Source organism: Protopterus annectens, chromosome 6.part0 (genome assembly GCF_019279795.1).
Source record: "Protopterus annectens isolate FY-2018-M chromosome 6.part0, PAN1.0, whole genome shotgun sequence".
Lineage (NCBI taxonomy): Eukaryota > Metazoa > Chordata > Ceratodontiformes > Protopteridae > Protopterus > Protopterus annectens.
Window position 1 is genome coordinate 258,643,145 of NC_056737.1, and position 17,741 is coordinate 258,660,885.

At 41.7% G+C, this 17,741-nt stretch overlaps 1 protein-coding gene across 1 annotated transcript in view; it reads right to left on the reverse strand.

The window, feature by feature from the left end:
* Positions 1-17,741, reverse strand: part of SLC39A9 (solute carrier family 39 member 9) — a 620,493-nt gene that overhangs the window by 492,910 nt on the left and 109,842 nt on the right. The window contains exon 2 of the mRNA XM_044074002.1: positions 2,790-2,898. Within this exon, the coding sequence (XP_043929937.1) occupies positions 2,790-2,898 (109 nt within the window). The remainder of the gene's footprint in view (positions 1-2,789; positions 2,899-17,741) is intronic.

A 17,741-nucleotide genomic window follows, 5' to 3' on the forward strand; every position in this document is an offset into this window, starting at 1 on the left:
AGCATGCAAGGTTTCCCCAAAGGAAAATTCCTCAGGAGGAGAGGCTGAAGGGATGGACTCCTCAGCATCGGAATCTTCGTAAGGAGAATAAGAAGCCTCAGGAGGATCAGAATGTTCTGAATCATCAGAAGAATCATCTGTGGCTACTGGCTCAGGGGGCTCTGCTCTAGGCCTCTTTTCTGGAGGAGGGAGAGAGGTCCTGTCTGGATGAGGCTGGGATCCTCGGATTAAAGTAATGAGATCCTGTGCCAAAGAACGCATATGGGAGCTGGAGCTGGGCCTGTGAGAGGGGGGCTTGGCAGGCACTGGCTTGGAAGTTTTGGCTGCTTTAGCCCTGGCAAAGGCCTTAATAGACATAGCTGGAGGAGGCCTAGCAGCTCCACGTGCAGGAGAAGAAATATCTAGTGAAATGGTGTCTGATAAATCCTGTGAAATCGCAACAGAAGGCTGGATTTCAGAAGCCGTTTCTACCAGAATGGAAGAGGCCTCGGTAGAAGGCAAGTTGCCGGCTGAAGAAAGAACCGCTTGCTCGGTTTCGGCCGAAACCGAGACACTCGCGGATTGCTTGGCCGTGGTTTCAGCCGAAACCGCGGACCGCGAGTGTCGGTCCTTTTCTTTGCGTTTCTTAGTTATTTGCGTAGTCGGAGGATCCGACGGCATAATGTAGGCAAAATCGGAGCCGAAAATCTGTTCAGCAAAATCCGAGCGACGTCTCAGCGTCCGCCGGTTAAAAGAAGCACAGGCTAGACAAGCTGCTACGTCGTGGTCTGGGCCTAAACAATGTATACAATAGGAGTGGAAATCTTTATGAGGTATTTGTTTCCCACAAGATAAACAGTTATTAACTTTCTCTGACATCGGCTGAGGCAAGAAAGAGTCCCCAACGGGGTACTTAGCTTTATAGAAGTCTTCGAAGTAGTATTCGGTAGAAGTAATCTCTGGATCTGACCGACCGGCACTTGCGAACAGCTTCTGCTTCGGGCGCCACGCGGCAAGAAAGACTGAGGAAAATGGCGTCGGCTGATGCCTTTATACCCGAAAACTGCCGCAATGACGTCGGGTGAAGTGCGACACCAGCCGAAGCCGGACCCAGACTTTGGAATCCGGCCGACCGAAGGGCTGCCTGACGACAGGACAACCCATTTGTAATGACTGCAGATGCATCCTTGAAGGACATCGGCACTTGCGAACTGCTATCACCGCACGGCAAGAAAGACTGGAGAAGATGGCGTCGGCTGTCAGCTTTGCACTCCTGGCGCTCTGACGTCAGGGAGCATGGCTGAACAGCCGACGCCGGACCCAGACTTTGGGATTCTGGCCGACCGAGGACTGCCTGCCGGCAGGGGGGAACCATACAGTCATGACTGCAACAGTGAAACACGATGAACATGTAAGTAATAAACTGTGAAAGTGGTGGGAGAAGTAGCTAGAGAGGACTCTCAGATATACAAAAAACTGGCAAGTGGTACTTCATGGGGGTCAACCCTATGCCTAGTCCTATTTAACACAAGTCTCTGACCTCACAAAGGGCATGGAAAACTAGATGAATTCCTCTGTAGAGAACATCAACACTAGGAGACAAGCGTATGACAAGGTGGGGCAAGCCAAACAAGGGACCTAAAGAGACTAAAGTCATGAACCAAGAAGCAGCAGCTACCCTTAACCTTTCCAACTGCATGCTGATGTACTTGGGGTATAAACAGTCAGGAGTAATAAATTACCATTCAGGCCAGTTTAAAAAAAAAAGAGAAAATAGAAGGATTTGTGTAACATTACTTGAAAAAGTATGAACAACAGAGCTCAGTCAAAAGGATGGCAGCAACGGCAAACCAAATGTATGGTGAGACTACATAAATGCAGATCCAGAAACAGAAAAAAGCTCCTTCTAGCAGGGACTTGTATGACCACACAGCATTCTGTGTACACTTTTGATGGCCTTACAGAAACAGATTAGACTTCAGGAGAGAGTACAAATAAAATAAATTGGGATGGTTTGGGAAAATATGGTGAATGAAGAACAGGCTTAGGGAGCTTAATATCTTTTTACCAGCAAGGAGAAGAGACAGTAGAAATGCAGCAAGGAAGCATTAATGTTAAACGGAAAGAACACCACATTATGGAGGCAAGCCCGGTTCAACCTAGGTATCAGGAAATACTTCCTCATGGAGAAGGCGGCAGCAAGAATGATCTGCCAAAATGGTTAACACAGGCTAAGGCAGCCTGGACATTTTACAATGCTTGGGTCACCTGGAGTGAGAAGGGCAGCTACCATGGGTTAGATGCAACACTTTGGAAGACAGGGCAAGCAGTGTTAACCTTATTGAAGGTGCCTGAGAAAGTTATTCTTTTCAAGTATTTAACTTTCAGATATGCTCCTTTCCTAACCAGCACTGCATGAAGCCAGACCCTATCTTGGCAAGTGACCTGCATAAGGTTTGGGAAGAATACTGGACAGAAAATTAATAATATGACTTGCACATACATTGCACAGACACTTACAGTCAATCTAGACTACTGTCAAGTCAGCTACCAACATGTGCATGAAAAATGAAAGGAAAGTAAAACGATTCTTGTGAAAACTCAGATAGACAGTAAACAGTAAAGACATATACATTCCACAAAGAAGGTATCCCAGCTGGGAACCAAACTGAAGAACCAAGCTCAGTGAAGCAGTAATACTTAAAAAAATACTTCTGTGCGGTTTCAATGCTTTGTGGCTAAACCTAACCCAAGTGACAGTCCTATGAAAGGCATATTAACAGTGTTAAACTGTTCTGTTGTCTACTCACCTTCAAGAACCTCTTCATAAAGTGCATGCACGCCTTCAGGGATGATCACAGCTAGGGCAGTTCCACACAACAATCCAGCACCCAGGACAGTAACCAACTTCAGCTTTTCCTGAAATAACAACAAAATAATTACATACATGCATGTACTTTCAGTTATTTCCCTTACCTCATAACAGTTCCTTGAAATGAAGCATTCTTGCAACTCCAAACCTTGCTATCTTTCTTCCATCATTTAAAATACTATTCATGAGGGGACACAGAAACATAGAAAGTCAGAAAACTAAAATCTAATCCGTTGGTTGAATAGAGGCAACACAGGTAGGGTGTTTCCCTGTCCTATTAGACAAACCTGGGAAACAGACAGTATAACCCCCCCCCCCCCTCAACACAAACAAAAACAGGGGCCTTCCTCTAACAAACAGTGCAGAATGCAATAATCTAGACTCTACCCAATCACTTATGCGCACACACACAAAGCAAAAAAAATCCAGTGGATTTTCACGTCTGTGTAGCATCAGTACAAGAATCCCAAGACTTTTAATAACTCACCCATACTAAGATCATCACAGACGTTACATCAAAATTCTGAAAGCTTTTGTGGTATTACAGTAGAGAGTCAATTATCCGAACATCAGTTATCTGAACACAGCCATGCAAAGCTTTTGGGTTGGAAACATCATAAAGTCTGAATATGTAAACGTTATACGTATTCACTTGTGCATGTTTTTTGAGCTTGTACTGCAATATACTGTACAGTTTTGTACTTACAATAAATGTGTTTTATTTTTCTTGTTTAATGTTCATCAAAAACAACTTTAGAAGTTTCTGTTTAATTTATATATTTGATTATCTGAACTACCCTAGGTCCCAATTAGTTCAGATAATCAACTCTTTACTGTACAAATACATAAGTGTGTGTGCAGATACACACACATTCATAAATATATTACATGGCTGTACATGAATGTCTTATTTATGCACATAACACCTTTATCAATATTTACACAAAACAAATATGCGCACACACACAGATACACATTCATAACAAGTGTATTACCTACATATGAATACCTTATTTTTGTACTTAGCCAACAGTAAGACCTTTGACCAACATTTTCATTCTTTTTCCCAGTAATGACAGCAATGTTGTGCAATCTTTAGCTTACGGGCTCATTGGTACTCTCACTATTCTGCTTCAGTGCTGCAAGATTTCTTTTTGTTTATGGTGTACCCCAGTGAGGTTAGAAGTTTCTTTACGAATGCCAGATGTTTTAATAGCAAGTCCTGGCTTTCTGCCTGAAAAAGACAATCGTCCAGGTATGGGTATATCTGAATTTTTCTCTGCCTGCAAAATGCAACGGCTGGAGCTAGAGACTTTGTGAATACCCTGAGCGCAGTAGACAAGCCAAAGGGAAGTGCAGAGAACTGACGGTGCATGGAGCCTGCCCTGAAGCATAGGTATTTCCTGCAAGATTCCCTTATTGGAATGTGCAGGTAAGCTTCCTTTAAGTCTAAGGTTGCCAACCAGGCATCTTTGCCTAGCATAGGAAGCAGCTGTTGAAGTGTTAGCATTTTGAATTTTGGAATTACCAAAAAGGTGTTTAGAACAGAGAGAGGTCCAGGATAGGATGCCAGAAGCTGCCTTTTCTGGGTACCAGGAAAAGTCTTGAATAAAAACCTTGTCCCCTTTCTTCTGCTGGAACAGGTTGAACAGCCCTGATACTTAGAAGGGAGAGAACCTGCTGTTGAACCTCTGCCCACTGATTTGGGAGTAGGTCTGGCCAGCCATTTGGGGTAGGTAGGGTGTGGAAGTGGAATCTGTATCCTTGGGAAACTATATTCAAAACCCATTTGTCCTGGGTAATGAGTTCCAACTTTTTTGCATGCAGGGCGAGCTTCCTTCCTAAGGGTGTAGTTAGTTGAGCAGGGCTTGGAAGGGTTAAGGTTAAGTCACTGTGCCATTTTTCTGTAGGGGGTGTCTTACTACTCCCTGTTTTGGAAGTGGGAGCTCCCCACTGCTTAGGCCTGTGCATAGCCTGGGACTGTAACCTAGGTGGTCTACTGTTCCTGGGTTTGGACTAAGAATTTATTTTATTTTTATTTATTTTACATTTGTTGACCGGGCTAGTCCAACTGGATATATGTCCATTTTCAGTAGAGGCCCGGGGAGAAAAACTCCAAGACAGATACATACATACAAGAATTTTTAAGGCTACAATAAAACAAAAAAAAAATTTGTACATACAGAACAGTACATTTCATAAAACTATTTACAAAATTGGAGCAAGATGTTTACATTTAGTGGTAGGTAACATTTTCAAACTATTCACTATTTGCTTTCATTTGCAATTACAGAATCACAGAAAATTTATCACAGTGGTGAGAGTAGAGTTAAAAAGGATTTAGTAATAGTGATAGATTAGTCAAGGTTAGTACATGGACATAGCCAGTGAGAATTAAGGAAAGTTTTAAGTTTTTGTTTGAAGAGGGGTAAGTAAGGAAGGGAGGTGAGTTGACTAGGCAGAAGGTTCCAGTTTTTCCCAATTGTGTTTGAGAACAGAGAGTCACCTGCCTTGTTATACGACTTATTGATGCCAACTAGGAGTTTACTTGATGAACGTAAGGTACTGAGACTTTTTACAGGGGGTAATGAGGTCTATGAGTTGTTGTTGCTGCTGCATTTTTCGTCTTATAGGGGTCGCCACAGCGTAACTCCGGTCCGCTAATGTTTGGTAGTGGATTTTTATGTGCCGAGTTACCAGCCCTGATGCACAACCTTCAACGAAGGCACGCCCATTCACGTATGCCTCCAAAAAGACAACGTTCTAGCTGAGAATCGAATGGGACAACGTCTTGCTGTAAGGCGACAACACTACCGCAGCACCACTACCGGAGTGTTATTAGGCTGGTTAAGGATTTTGTGGGCAATGCTAAGTTGGTTGAATTGAAGCCGATTTTGTAATTCAAGCCATCCCAGCTGCTTTAGATTCTGACAGCGGTGGGTTCTGAAAGGATTACCAGTGGCAAATCTGGCAATGTTGTTATAGGAGGTAGCTAGTTTGAGCAGATTTTGTTTTGATAAGTTAGTATATATAGGTGAGGCATAGAGAAGAGTAGAGATTATATGGGAGTGGGCAACAGTGGCTCTGGCTATAGGAGTAAAGAAGGGCTTGAGTCTGTAAAGGGAGCCCATTTTTCTATTGACTGTTTTTATAGTGTTGTTAATGTGGCTGTCAAAGTTAAGATTGTTGTCTATTGTAATCCCTAGGAGTTTGGTGGTGAAGTCAGGGGATATAAGGGTGCCATTATTAGAAATGACTGAGAATCTATTGGTGTGGACTTCCTGGTGGGATTGAAGAGGAGGAGCTTAGTTTTTTGGGGATTCAAAAGGAGGCAGCGCTTTAAAAACCAAGACACCACTATGTTAAATACTTTTTGTTTGGAACTGCAGTTCGGATGAGGATTTAGCTGTGCATATTAATGTAGAATCATCTGCATATTGTATGCAGGTTGTGTTTGGAATAGCAAAGTAAAGATCACTGATAAAAACAGAAAAGAAGAGAGGGCCTAGAATGGAGCCCTGAGGGACACCCAGTGTTACTGGGAGATGGGATGATATATTATTCTCCCAGAGTACAGTCTGTTGCCTGTTACTCGGGTAGGAAGTAAACCAATTTATAGACAAAGTATCCAGAGAGAGTGATTTGAGAATATTTATAAGCAATGAGTGGTTTACCATATCAAAAGCTTTTGAAAGATCAATAAATTGAGCAGAAGAGAGGACGTTGTTATTGCGGTTTCTATTAATAGTATCAGTGAAGGATAGGCGGGCAGTAGTGGTACTATGGAATGGCCTAAAGCCATGTTGGCTTTTAGCCAGTATGTTGTGCTGAGTTTGATGGCCTAGAAGCTGATGATGAATGCATTTTTCCATTATTTTTGCTAGGAGAGATAATAGGGCTGTAGGCCGATAGTTAGAATATTCATTTGAGTTCCCTCCTTGTGTAGGGGGATAATATGTGAGATTTTCCAGATGGCTGGGATGGATCCTTCATTAATTGTTCTATTTATCAGGATGAATATGGGATAAGCTTTTGCTGCTTTTTGCAGACATTCATTCAGCTGGGATCTGGTCAGCAGAAGGGGTACAGCGCTTAAGCTTTAGTAGGAGTTAATTAAGCTAGTGGAGATACGTTGTAACAGAAAGGAAGGAAGAGAGCTAGTGATGAAGGTAGGAAGGCTGGAGATATCAGGAGACAGGTGACTAGCTAGAGATTGGATGGCCTCTGTGAAGAAGTTATTAAAGTCATTAGCAGTTTTGATGGGAGTCTCATGATTAGCTCCTATAGGGGTTGGTGTACTGGAATGACCTGGGTATAGGAGTCTATTTATGCTTGCTCAGAATTTTTGAGGATTATTTTGGTATGTCAGCTGCATTTTACTGTAATAATTTTTTTTATCTAGGAGTATAGCTTTTTTAGTTGTATTTCTCATTTGTCTAAATATTTGTTGATCAGATGCGTTTTTGGTAGCTCGCCACCTAGTCCAGGCTTTGTTTTGGAGAATGATTTTTTGCCTGGTTTCTTTGGAGAGCCAAGGGGCTGGTTTTGACCTAATTCTGATAATACGCTTAGGTGAATGCTGGTCTAGGATATTTAAGAATTTAGAGTTAAAGTATAGGACTGCGTCTTCCAAAGGGAGAGTTTTTAGGTGTGTCCAATGGCAAGCACTAAGTTCATTCTGAAATAAACCTTGGTTAAAATGCGTGTTGGACCGTATGGTTCTACAAGATGTTGTGAGGGAAATATCAATTCTTTGCCTGATTATATAGGAGTGGTCACTTACATCATCAGGGAAAATACCTACTTTATAAGTTTGGTGGTGGTTATTAATAAGTATCCAATCCAAGATGCTCTCTTTTTTGTTTGGTTTGTTAATTCGAGTTGGGGAAGTGATGGTTTGAGAGAAACCATGAAGGTTAATATGAAAAGTAGGATGCTCAGTATCGATACACTTCCAGTCAATGTTAAAGTCACCTAGGATAATAGTTTCTTGTGGGAAGGTAGATGAAACCCAACAAAGAATATCCTCTAGTGAGCTAACATTATTTCCAGGAGGCAGATAGATACAAATGATATTTATGGATTTACTAGAATTAAGCTGAATCTTAGAAATAAGGACTTCGGCATTATTGTCCTTAGGTGGGTTATAAGAGGAGGAGGAGGTAACTTGTAGCCCATCCTTAAAGAATTGCTACTCCCCCTTCCCTTTCTCTTTTTACGGTCTTGTCTCAATATATTGTATCCTGGTGGGATAATTTCATTGTCATGAGTTTGAGGTTTTAACCAAGTTTCTGTCAAACATAAAATGTCAAAAGAGTGAACGACCAGAAGAGAATGGAGATAGGGGACTTTGTTATTAACACTTTGGATATTGAGATATGCTATTAGGAGTGAGTTGGGGTGTTTATAAGGGCTGAGTGAAATAGTGGGATTGGAGGTCAGAAGGTCAATAGGTAGGACATTGGCTGGGCCAGGATTAGGATGGATGTCACCATTTTGTAGGGTGTGTTTTTTTAGTATGTGCAAAGCATAATGTGTGCTATTAATTAGATAAAGAACTTTCTTGGTTAGGGAATTATAGTGTTTAATGTGGGGCAGTCTGTGGTACTTTGCAAATAGGTAACTAGGTGAAGATATTATATTTATACTATTATGGGGGATAGTGAAGATCTGAGTGGATGTTTAATAGGAGAGCTAGACAGAGAAATGTAGGTGTTCAAAGGAGGTAAAGAGATAGATTGAGGTTATAACAGATATAAGTATGGCAGTGATTAGTAGTTTAGTTAGTGTTGAGGTTGTTGGGGTAGGCATGGTGATACACTTGGTTAAGGGGTACTAAAGATGACAAGGATAGAGGTAGACTGAACAGTCAAGGACAGAAGTGTATGAAAACTAAGTTGTGGGAGCTGTGACTGATTAAGTTGAGGAGAGGGTGTGGTGCTAATTTTCTAGGAAGGAGGGAATATCTGATTAGTTGATTAGAGAGGAGGGTGTAGTCAAGAAGTATAAGTCCAGGATGTCTGGGGTGGGTGAGATTTGGGGGTAGGGGAGCGGAGTGAGCCCGCAGGGCGAACGGAGCGGGAAGAGATAAGAGAAGGCAGCAACTCAAGAGAAACACCTTTAAAAATCAACTTTTGGCTGATTAAGTTTAGTTTGGGTAGTATAGAGGTAAGGATAAATTAGCAGGAGAGATGTTTGGGACAGAGAGGTTCTACTAGTATTAGTACAAGCTTCTGTGGTTAAGAGTAACAGTAAGATATGAGCAACAATATATTAATGGGAATTATTATGAGCCAGAGGAATAGGCTTGAGAGGTAGGATTGGGTAGGGATGCCACCTAGTGGGCCAAAATAATATTACAAGAATAGTTTAAAATAGGTATAATCTGGTAAGAGATCAAGGAATGAGAGAGATGGACAGTTGGGGAGATTATAATAGTGGTCAGAGCGGTGTATTGGTATAAGGATAGAGGTAGTAAGGCTGCTGACTGCCCTGGCTAAGAAGCGCACTATACACTACCATAAAATAGTAGTAGCAAACTAGACTTTACTGCAAGGTGAACGACAACACATACTTTCTTGCTTCCTTTAAATAAAGGGATAAAGGGCAGTGAGATGTTGCAGCAGAAATTTTGTAGAGGGTCCTTAGTCATCAGGCAGAAGATTCTATGTTATTAGTGCAGACTAAGCAAGTCGGGTAGCAAGTTATTTCTTGCTTCCTTTAAAGAAAGGGATAACAGGCAATGAGATGTTGCAGCAGGAAGAAGACCTGGAAGAGACTGGAAAAGACCAGTTTTATTTATTTATTTACATTTGTTGACGTAGTGTCCGACTGGACGTAGGTCCATTTTCAGCAGAGGCCCGGGGAGAAAAGTTCCACAGTTAAAATATATGGACAGTAGTTGCACTGGATTTACATAGCGATTAACAATTTGATTAACATAGCAATTAATTACAAACATAGTTACAGATGAAGAACATAGTACATTAGTAGACAACTAGAATCTTTATCTGCGAAGTACATAACAGACATTAACAATTGTTACAATAAGAAGTTCCTGCTGTACAATAAGTACTAGGCTTATGAGCATCTGAGCTTGCTATAATCAAGGTAGTTAGTGGGGTGGAAAGAAAGGTATTGGTTGGATGGGGTGGGTGATATTAAAGTGGGAGTTGCAAGGGCATAGCCAGCATGTTTTTAGGTGTGCTTTTAGTAAAGTTTTGAAGTGGGTGCATGATGGTATGCAAGTAATTGTGGGTGGGAGGGTGTTCCATAATTTGGCTATGGTGCAAGAGAATAGTGCTTCACCAGCAGAGTTATTGGCTTTAGTGATCTGCAAGTGATTTTTGTTGCTGGATCTTAGTGGTCTGGTGGTGCGATAGGGTTGGAGTAGATTCTGGAGGGATGGGACATTTAGTGGATGGTTTACTAGTTTGTGGGTGAGTGAGAGTTGATACCACTGAAGGAGGAGAGGGAGATCAAGCCAGCCCAGTTCAGCAAGTGAGAGACAGTGGTGCCTATGGTAGGATGCCCCTGTGGCAAATTTGGCGATTTTGTTGTAGCAGGTCTCTAGCTTGTTTAGATCACATTGCCTTAGGTTGGTATATATTGGAGAGGCATAAAGTAGGGTGGAGATAAGGTGGAAATTTGCTACTGAAATCTTTGCTGCTTTGGTGAAAAGTTGCTTATTTCTGTAGAACGCTCCTAGTTTTTTGTGGACTTTTTTTATGGTCATGGATATGTGAATGTCAAATTTTAGTTTATTGCCTATTTCCACTCCTAGCAATTTGGTGTGTTCTGTTGGGTGTATAGTGGTGTTGTCTTTTGCTGTGATGTTAGAGTGAGAGTTGTTTTAAGTATGTTTGGTGGGTTGGAAGAGGAGTAGTTTAGTTTTGTTTGGGTTGAGTATTAACTGGGCATCGGATAACCAAGTTTCAACAGAGGAAAATGCTTTGTGTGTGACTTTTTGCAGTTTGGGTAGGGACTGGGCTGAGCAGATGACGGTTGAGTCATCTGATTATTTTATGTGTGCGCCATGTTTGGTGGCAGAGGCTAGATTATTGGTGAAAATAGAGAAGAGTAGGAGTCCAAGGACGGATCCTTGGGGAACCCCTTTAGAGACAGGTAGTTGGGGAGATATGTCATTCTGCCATACAATGGATTGTTGGCGGTCAAACAGGTAACTCAAACCAGTTGGTGACTGATTGAGAGAAGGACAGGTTATTGAGGACAGAAATAAGTGGTTTCTGTGGGACCATGTTAAACGCTTTAGATAGGTCTAGGAAAGTAGCAGAGGAGAGACAGCCATTGCATTTATGCTGGAGGATAGTGTTAGTAAAGGAGAGTAAGGCAGTGGTGGTGCTATGGTTGGGTCGGAAACCATGCTGAGTATTGGAAAAGAGGTTGTTAGTAAGGAGGCAGTCTGAGACCTGAGAGTGAATGCATCTCTCTAGTATTTTGGAGAGTGGAGAGAGAATAGCTATGGGGCAGTAATTGGTTAGTTCTGTGGAAGGGAATTATATGTGAAACTTTCCATAGTGTGGGAACGTAACTTTCTGACAGAGATCGGTTAATCAAGATGGATACTGGGTAGGCCAGCACATCAACTGCGATTTGTAGGTATTCACTTGGGAGGTTGCCTGCTGCTAATTTGGTGGGCTTAAGTTTAGTTAAGAGTTTTTGTTTTATGTTGGAGGTAGGTACAGGAGAAAAAGAGAAGGCAGTGGGGAGATTACTAGTTGAAGGGGAGGGGGTTGTGTTGTTTAGCTAGTGATAGTATGGTCTGTGTGAAGTGTGTGTTGAATGAGGTAGCAATATTTTCGGAGGAGTGAGGGATGTTAGGGCAGACTGGTAGTATTGGAAGTAGTCCTGTTTTATTAGCTTTTTGACTCTATTGCGTAGTTCTAGGAATTTCTTTCTAGTTGAGGGGTTTTGGTTTTGCGCCAGTGCTCCCAGGCTTTATCCCGGTTTTTCATTTCTGACTTAGTGGTTTTCTGCAGCCATGGGGAGGATTGTGCTTTGGTACTGGAAAGTCTTATGGGGGCATGGTAATTAAGGATGCTCAGGAAGGTAGTACTAAAAACATTCAGCTGCGTCATCAAGAGGTACTTTAGAGGATGCCAGTTACATTCTTTCAGGGACGAGATGAATGTGAGTGGGTTAAAGTTTAGTTTTTTTACATATTTGACGGTAGATGACAGGTTTAGCTTGGTATAGGCATTTTTTTGAGTAGGAATGTTGGGCAGCGATCACTGAGGCTATCTGATAAGCAGCCTGTTATATATGACTGGGGGCTCTTACTGACTAGTATCCAATCCAGGGTAGTGTGCTTGCTGGAGTTTTTGTTTATCCTGGTTGGAGACTGGACTAGTTGGGTGAAGCCATGAAGGTTTACATGATGGGTTGGATGGTTGCCAGAACAGGATTGCCAGTCAATATTGAAATCACCTAAAATTATAGTTTCTTGGGGGAGATGGTGGGTAGACCAACTTAGAAGGTTTTCTAGTGGAGGGATGTTTTGGCCAGGTGGGAAGTAGCATCCAATTATGTTGATGGTTTTGTTTTGGTTTATTTTGAGGTTGGTATATATTATTTCTTCGTTGCCTATTTGTGGAGCTGATAATTTTAAGATCTGGATGTTTAGATGCTGTTTTAAACACTATAGCTACACCACCTCCTTTCTTGTTTAGCTGGTCTACTCTTAGTATGCCTTAACTGGTAGGGAGGATTTGCTCACTGGTAATGTGAGGTTTTAGCCAGGTTTCTGTCAGGATGACTATATCTGGGGAGTACAAGTCTATGGTGGCATGGAGTTCATGGACTTTGTTGGATATACTTCTAATATTTAGGCTTAGTAGAATGAAGTCACTTGGCTTTCTGTTGGCTGTGATATGGGAGACGTTGTGGTTTCTAGTCTGATTATGAGGATTGGGGTTGGAGATGTTAGGGCCAGGGTTGGGGTGGATGTCTCCACTTAGGGCTAGTTTTGATATGCACGAGGTTATTAGTTTTCTCAGTTTTTAAATGTGTTTGTTTATTAGGGAAACTTTATGATTGTGCTCTGTGGGTAATAGGTATGGTGGGAGGGTTACTATGTTAAGTTGTAGGGATGCTTTATGTTTGAGTAATATAGTTGGTAGAATATGTGGGGGGTGCATAGGGATGGTTCTTGAGTTGGTGGGAGGGGAGCTGAGTGAGGGTGAGACATGAGTGGTGGTGTTAGTAGTAGTACAGTGGTAGTGGTTGAGTGGGGGAATGACGGAGTTTTGGTAGGATGTAAGATATGTATGGAGAGTGCATGCAGTGAGCATAGATAAGGTATTCTTGTACATGTTAGCTGAGGAGGACTGATAGTAGTGGAAGATGGAGGAGGTAGTGTTGGGTTTAGCGCTGTGGTTGGCTATTGGAAAGATGGGAGGGGTTTGTGACTGTAATAAAGGTAGGACCACTGGGGGCAGGAGGGAATAGGGGCAAGGTGGGGGAAAAAGCGGGCAGAGACCCTGTTAGTTGCTCTTATGAGGGAGCTGGAAACAATCAGGAAACAGAGTAAACTGATAAATGAACATAGGATAGTGAATGTGGAGACTCAGGTAGGTACCCTGTATTTCCACAAACCATCAGTTAGCTGTGCCCCAGTTCAGGCAGTTTTATTTATTTATTTATTTATTTTACATTTGTTGACCGGGCTAGTCTAGCTGGATATATGTCCATTTACAGTAGAGGCCCGGGGAGAAAAGCTCCACACAGTTTAAACAATGTTAACATAAACAACAAAATAGAAGAAAAAAAAAACATATTTATACATTTTATACATTTACTAACAGGGAGTCTGTCACTTATGAGTACATAATGAAGGTAACATATAATTTTAATAGGCTTAGAATAGTTAAGAAGGTACATTTATGTGTTGCTAAAGAGTATTAGTTGCAGGAAAGAAGTTAGTAAAAGTGTTGATATAGATAATAGAGGAAGATAATGAAAATATATGGAGGGGTTGTTAGGTAAAGTGTGTAGTAGTGATATGAGTCAGTTTAAAAGATGTAGTACTAGTATGGAGTGTGAGGAGAGGAAGCATGGTAGTATCTAGAAAAAAATAGAAATAAAGAAATATGGATAAGATAAGTTAGTGAAAGAGTAGGTTCAGAGATGAGAAATTTTAGATGAGTAACTCAACAGTAGATAGGTTGGTCAGTCTGGTTTAGAACAGGGGCACATCCAGTGTGTTTTTAGGAGGAGTTTAAGCCTATTTTTAAATAGAGTAATTGAGGGAATTGTGGTCAGTTCAGATGGAAGTTGATTCCATGTTTTTCCAATGGAAACAGAAAATAGAGAGTCTCCTGCTCTATTGTTTGATTTGTTGATGTGTATAAGAGATTTTTGTGATACGTTCTATGGCAGAGCCGAGCATGAGGTGCTCAAAGGGTGGTTGTAGTTTTAAAAATGCTGCCTGCCTCAGGTAATATTTCTTAACTTTGGGATTGGCTTAAGCTAATAAACACGGAAGGGGGAGGGGAAGAACAAGGGTGTGAGCAGGCAGTTCTTTTGTAATGCTGCTAATGCTGCTAATGAGCCAAAGCAAAGACAAGTTTGTGTTTAAGAAACAATTAGAATTGACCAAGGACTGCTCTGAAGCTGTAAGTCATTTCTTAACCATTTCTCAGGTAGAAAAACAGGATAACCTTGTATCAGTAGGCTACTGTGGTCTCAGTTTAAATTAACAAACACACAGTATTTATCAGTTATGGATACTATTTGCTAACAGAAGAGAATAAGAGAAAATGGAAGATGAGTCTGTGTGTGTGTGTGTGGGGGGGGGGGGGGGGGGCTGCTTACAAGCCAAAGCAGAGTGCTCTCCAGGGGAAAATGAATACTGGCTCAAACAGGTAGACACATACTCAAAGTTAACTTCAGCTGTTTGCAGACGGTTCAGACCCGGACTGCGTTTTTCTTATAAGAATGATAAAGGTGGTACCGCAGTTGGAGAGACACTAAGCTCCTCATGGGGCCTGTAGCAGAGTGGATTGTCAATTCTTTGAAGGCCCATGCCTACTAAATCTGGGAGGCTGTATTTTTTATGAAATCTTCAACAGTTTGCATAGATTTAGCTTTTTCCTCCATCTTTTTGAGGACTTCTGCTCTGTTGCCAAACAGGCGGTCTTGGTTTAAGGGAGCATCCAGTAATTCAGCTTTAACATGATCTGGCAAGTTTTGCTCCTTAAGCCAAGCATGCCTTCTAAGTACAGACCCAGCGACAGCAGCCCTACAAGATGCTTCTAAAGAATCAAAACCACATTGCAAAGTATGTTTACCAACTTGTTCTGCAGAATGCATTAAATCCTGTAATTCTTTGTGTTCAACACAGTCAGGAATCAACATCATTTTCTGTTTAAGTAGTCCCATAATATGCTGCTGGTACTTTAACATAAGAAACCAACAATTTAAAGCCCTAATGGCCAAAGTAGTAGAAGTGTATACCTTCTTACCCCATCTGTCCAAGGCTCTAGAATCTCTATCAGAAGGGGTAGGATTTTTGGCAGCAGTAGCCTTAATGCCCTTTAGTCCTTGGGAAATGGTCTCTGGGTCCGCAGTAGGATTTTTGAAGAGGAACTTGAGAGTCAGGTACTCTGTAATACCCGTCAGGTTTTCTGGGAGCTGGAGGCAAAGTGTCTGGGGAAAGGCTAGATTCCAAGAAAGCATCATCTACAATGTCCAGAACAGGAGGGACAGCTAAAGGTTTGTGTTGAGGAAGGAGTAAGAATTCCCTAAGCCTCTTTTTGGAATCAGAGTAATCCTGGCTTTCCCAGCAGAAATGCTCCCTATGAGTGTGTAAGGTTTCATCAAAAGAAAAATCTTCTGGAGGGGAAGCAGAGGGAATGGAATCCTCTGCATCAGAATCCTCATAGGTAGGTAAGGGCAAATCCTGGTAATCAGAAGAAACAGAAATATTAGAATCCTGATCAGAAGAATCAGAAGGAGAATCAGTTCTAGGTCTCAGAGGGGGGGAAGCTGACTTCCCCTAATTAAGGTAATAAGGTCTTCAGACATTCTAAGCATTTGTTTTTTTAGACATATAGGCCTGAGCATGCGGTTTGGATGTCGGTTTCCTAGGCATGGTGTGAGTTTTAGGCCTGGATGATGAAGATGGCGTTGGTTTAAAATGCAAGTCTGTAGGCCTGAATACACCCTCAGAAGATAGTGCCTGCACAGTGGCTCTGGACCTATCCGAGGTAGAGACATCCGCAGGTTCCATAGGTCGAAGAAGCATCTCACGGCACACCGGTATCTGAATGGGTCTCAATAGAGGCCTGCAAATCTGAAGTAGCGGGTATCAGGGGCTGTGAAAGAGCCTCACTGAGTACTGGCGTACTGGCGATTAGCTTAACGGAAGCACTGTCGGCGGTTTTGAGACCTATGCAGTCTGTCTTGATCCTTACATTTTTTCGGAATATCAGTAGTCAGAGGACTTACCAAAGCCATTTCAGAGTACGGATACAGAGTACCAAAATAATAAAAAAAAACAAAAAAACTCAGAAGCAAATCCAGGCACCACAAAATGCACTCCAACACAGCACCTGTGTTGGAGTGCATTTTGTGGTGCCTGGATTTGCTTCTGAGTTTTTTGTTTTTTACGTTTCTGAGTTTAAAGTTAGTTTATTGACAGAGTACCAAAATAATCTGCTGCAAATATAGCCCAAAGACTAATAGTTTGGGGGTTGAACAAGAAACAAAATCGACAGTGAGGGACATCGTGGTCTGGGCCTAAGCAAGGAATGCAGTATGAATGAAGATCTTTATGAGGTATTTGCTTTTCACAGGTAAGACAATTGTTAACTTTCACTAACATTGGTTAGAGCAAGAAAAAGGATCCCCAATAGGGTACTTAGATTTACTGAAGACTTCGGTTCTGAAACTTTCAGGAGATGGCCGACCGGCACTTGTGAACTGCTTCTGCTTCAGGCACCGCACGGCAAAAAAGACTGATGTAATGGCATCGGCTGCGTGTTTTATACCCCTGACAACCTGACGCCATGGAAGAAGAGACAGCATCCAATGCAGGAATCCAAGACTCTGGTATTCAGGCCAGCTGAGGGCTACCTGCAGGCAGATAACCCAAATGTGAGGACTGCAACAGTGAAACATGAAGAACATCAGCAGCTCAGGTCTCCCAATCATCTTCTGTCCTATCTATGCAAAGCTAAAACAGCCACTGGGGATCTAAAGAGAATTAAACAATATAAAAGTCTCTTATTTATGCTCTACTGATAAAGTTAAAAAAAAGACAGCAGAGGCTCACAGGTTTAACTGGCTAACTTATCACCTACAGGCCTTCAAGATGATTGAGTGTCTTATGTCCCTGCTGGTATTTTCTATTTTGCCTATATGTAGCAAGATTTTTTTAAGCAAGTTTTCCCACTGCCTGAATGAGTTTTCTCCAGGCACTAAAGTTTCCTTATGAAACTGCCCATTTATGTGCTGTTATCTATCCTCACACTTAGACTTGTTGATTTATTCTACTCACTTGTACTTCACCGGCCAGTTTATGTAGACACTTAAAAAAAATAAATAAAAAAAAAAAAAGTGCATTTAATTTTTCAGTTTTTCTCTTATAGAAAACAGTAATGAATGTCTTAGCAAGGTCAAGATAAGCAGCACAAATTTGCCTGTGTCAGGGGGTGCTGTTGCCTCTTCATGTAACAGCATGAAGTTTGAAAGGCATTAACAAATCCATACTGCTCAATACCAAACCTAATAAGGTTCCTGATGTCATTCTGGGTAAGTTTCATATGGTTCTCCCTATAATTTTACACAGGATATTAGTCTGATGGTCTTGAAATTGAAATGTGTCAGATAAGGCTGCGTTTATTTACTGCAGCCTTTCACAGATCAGAGA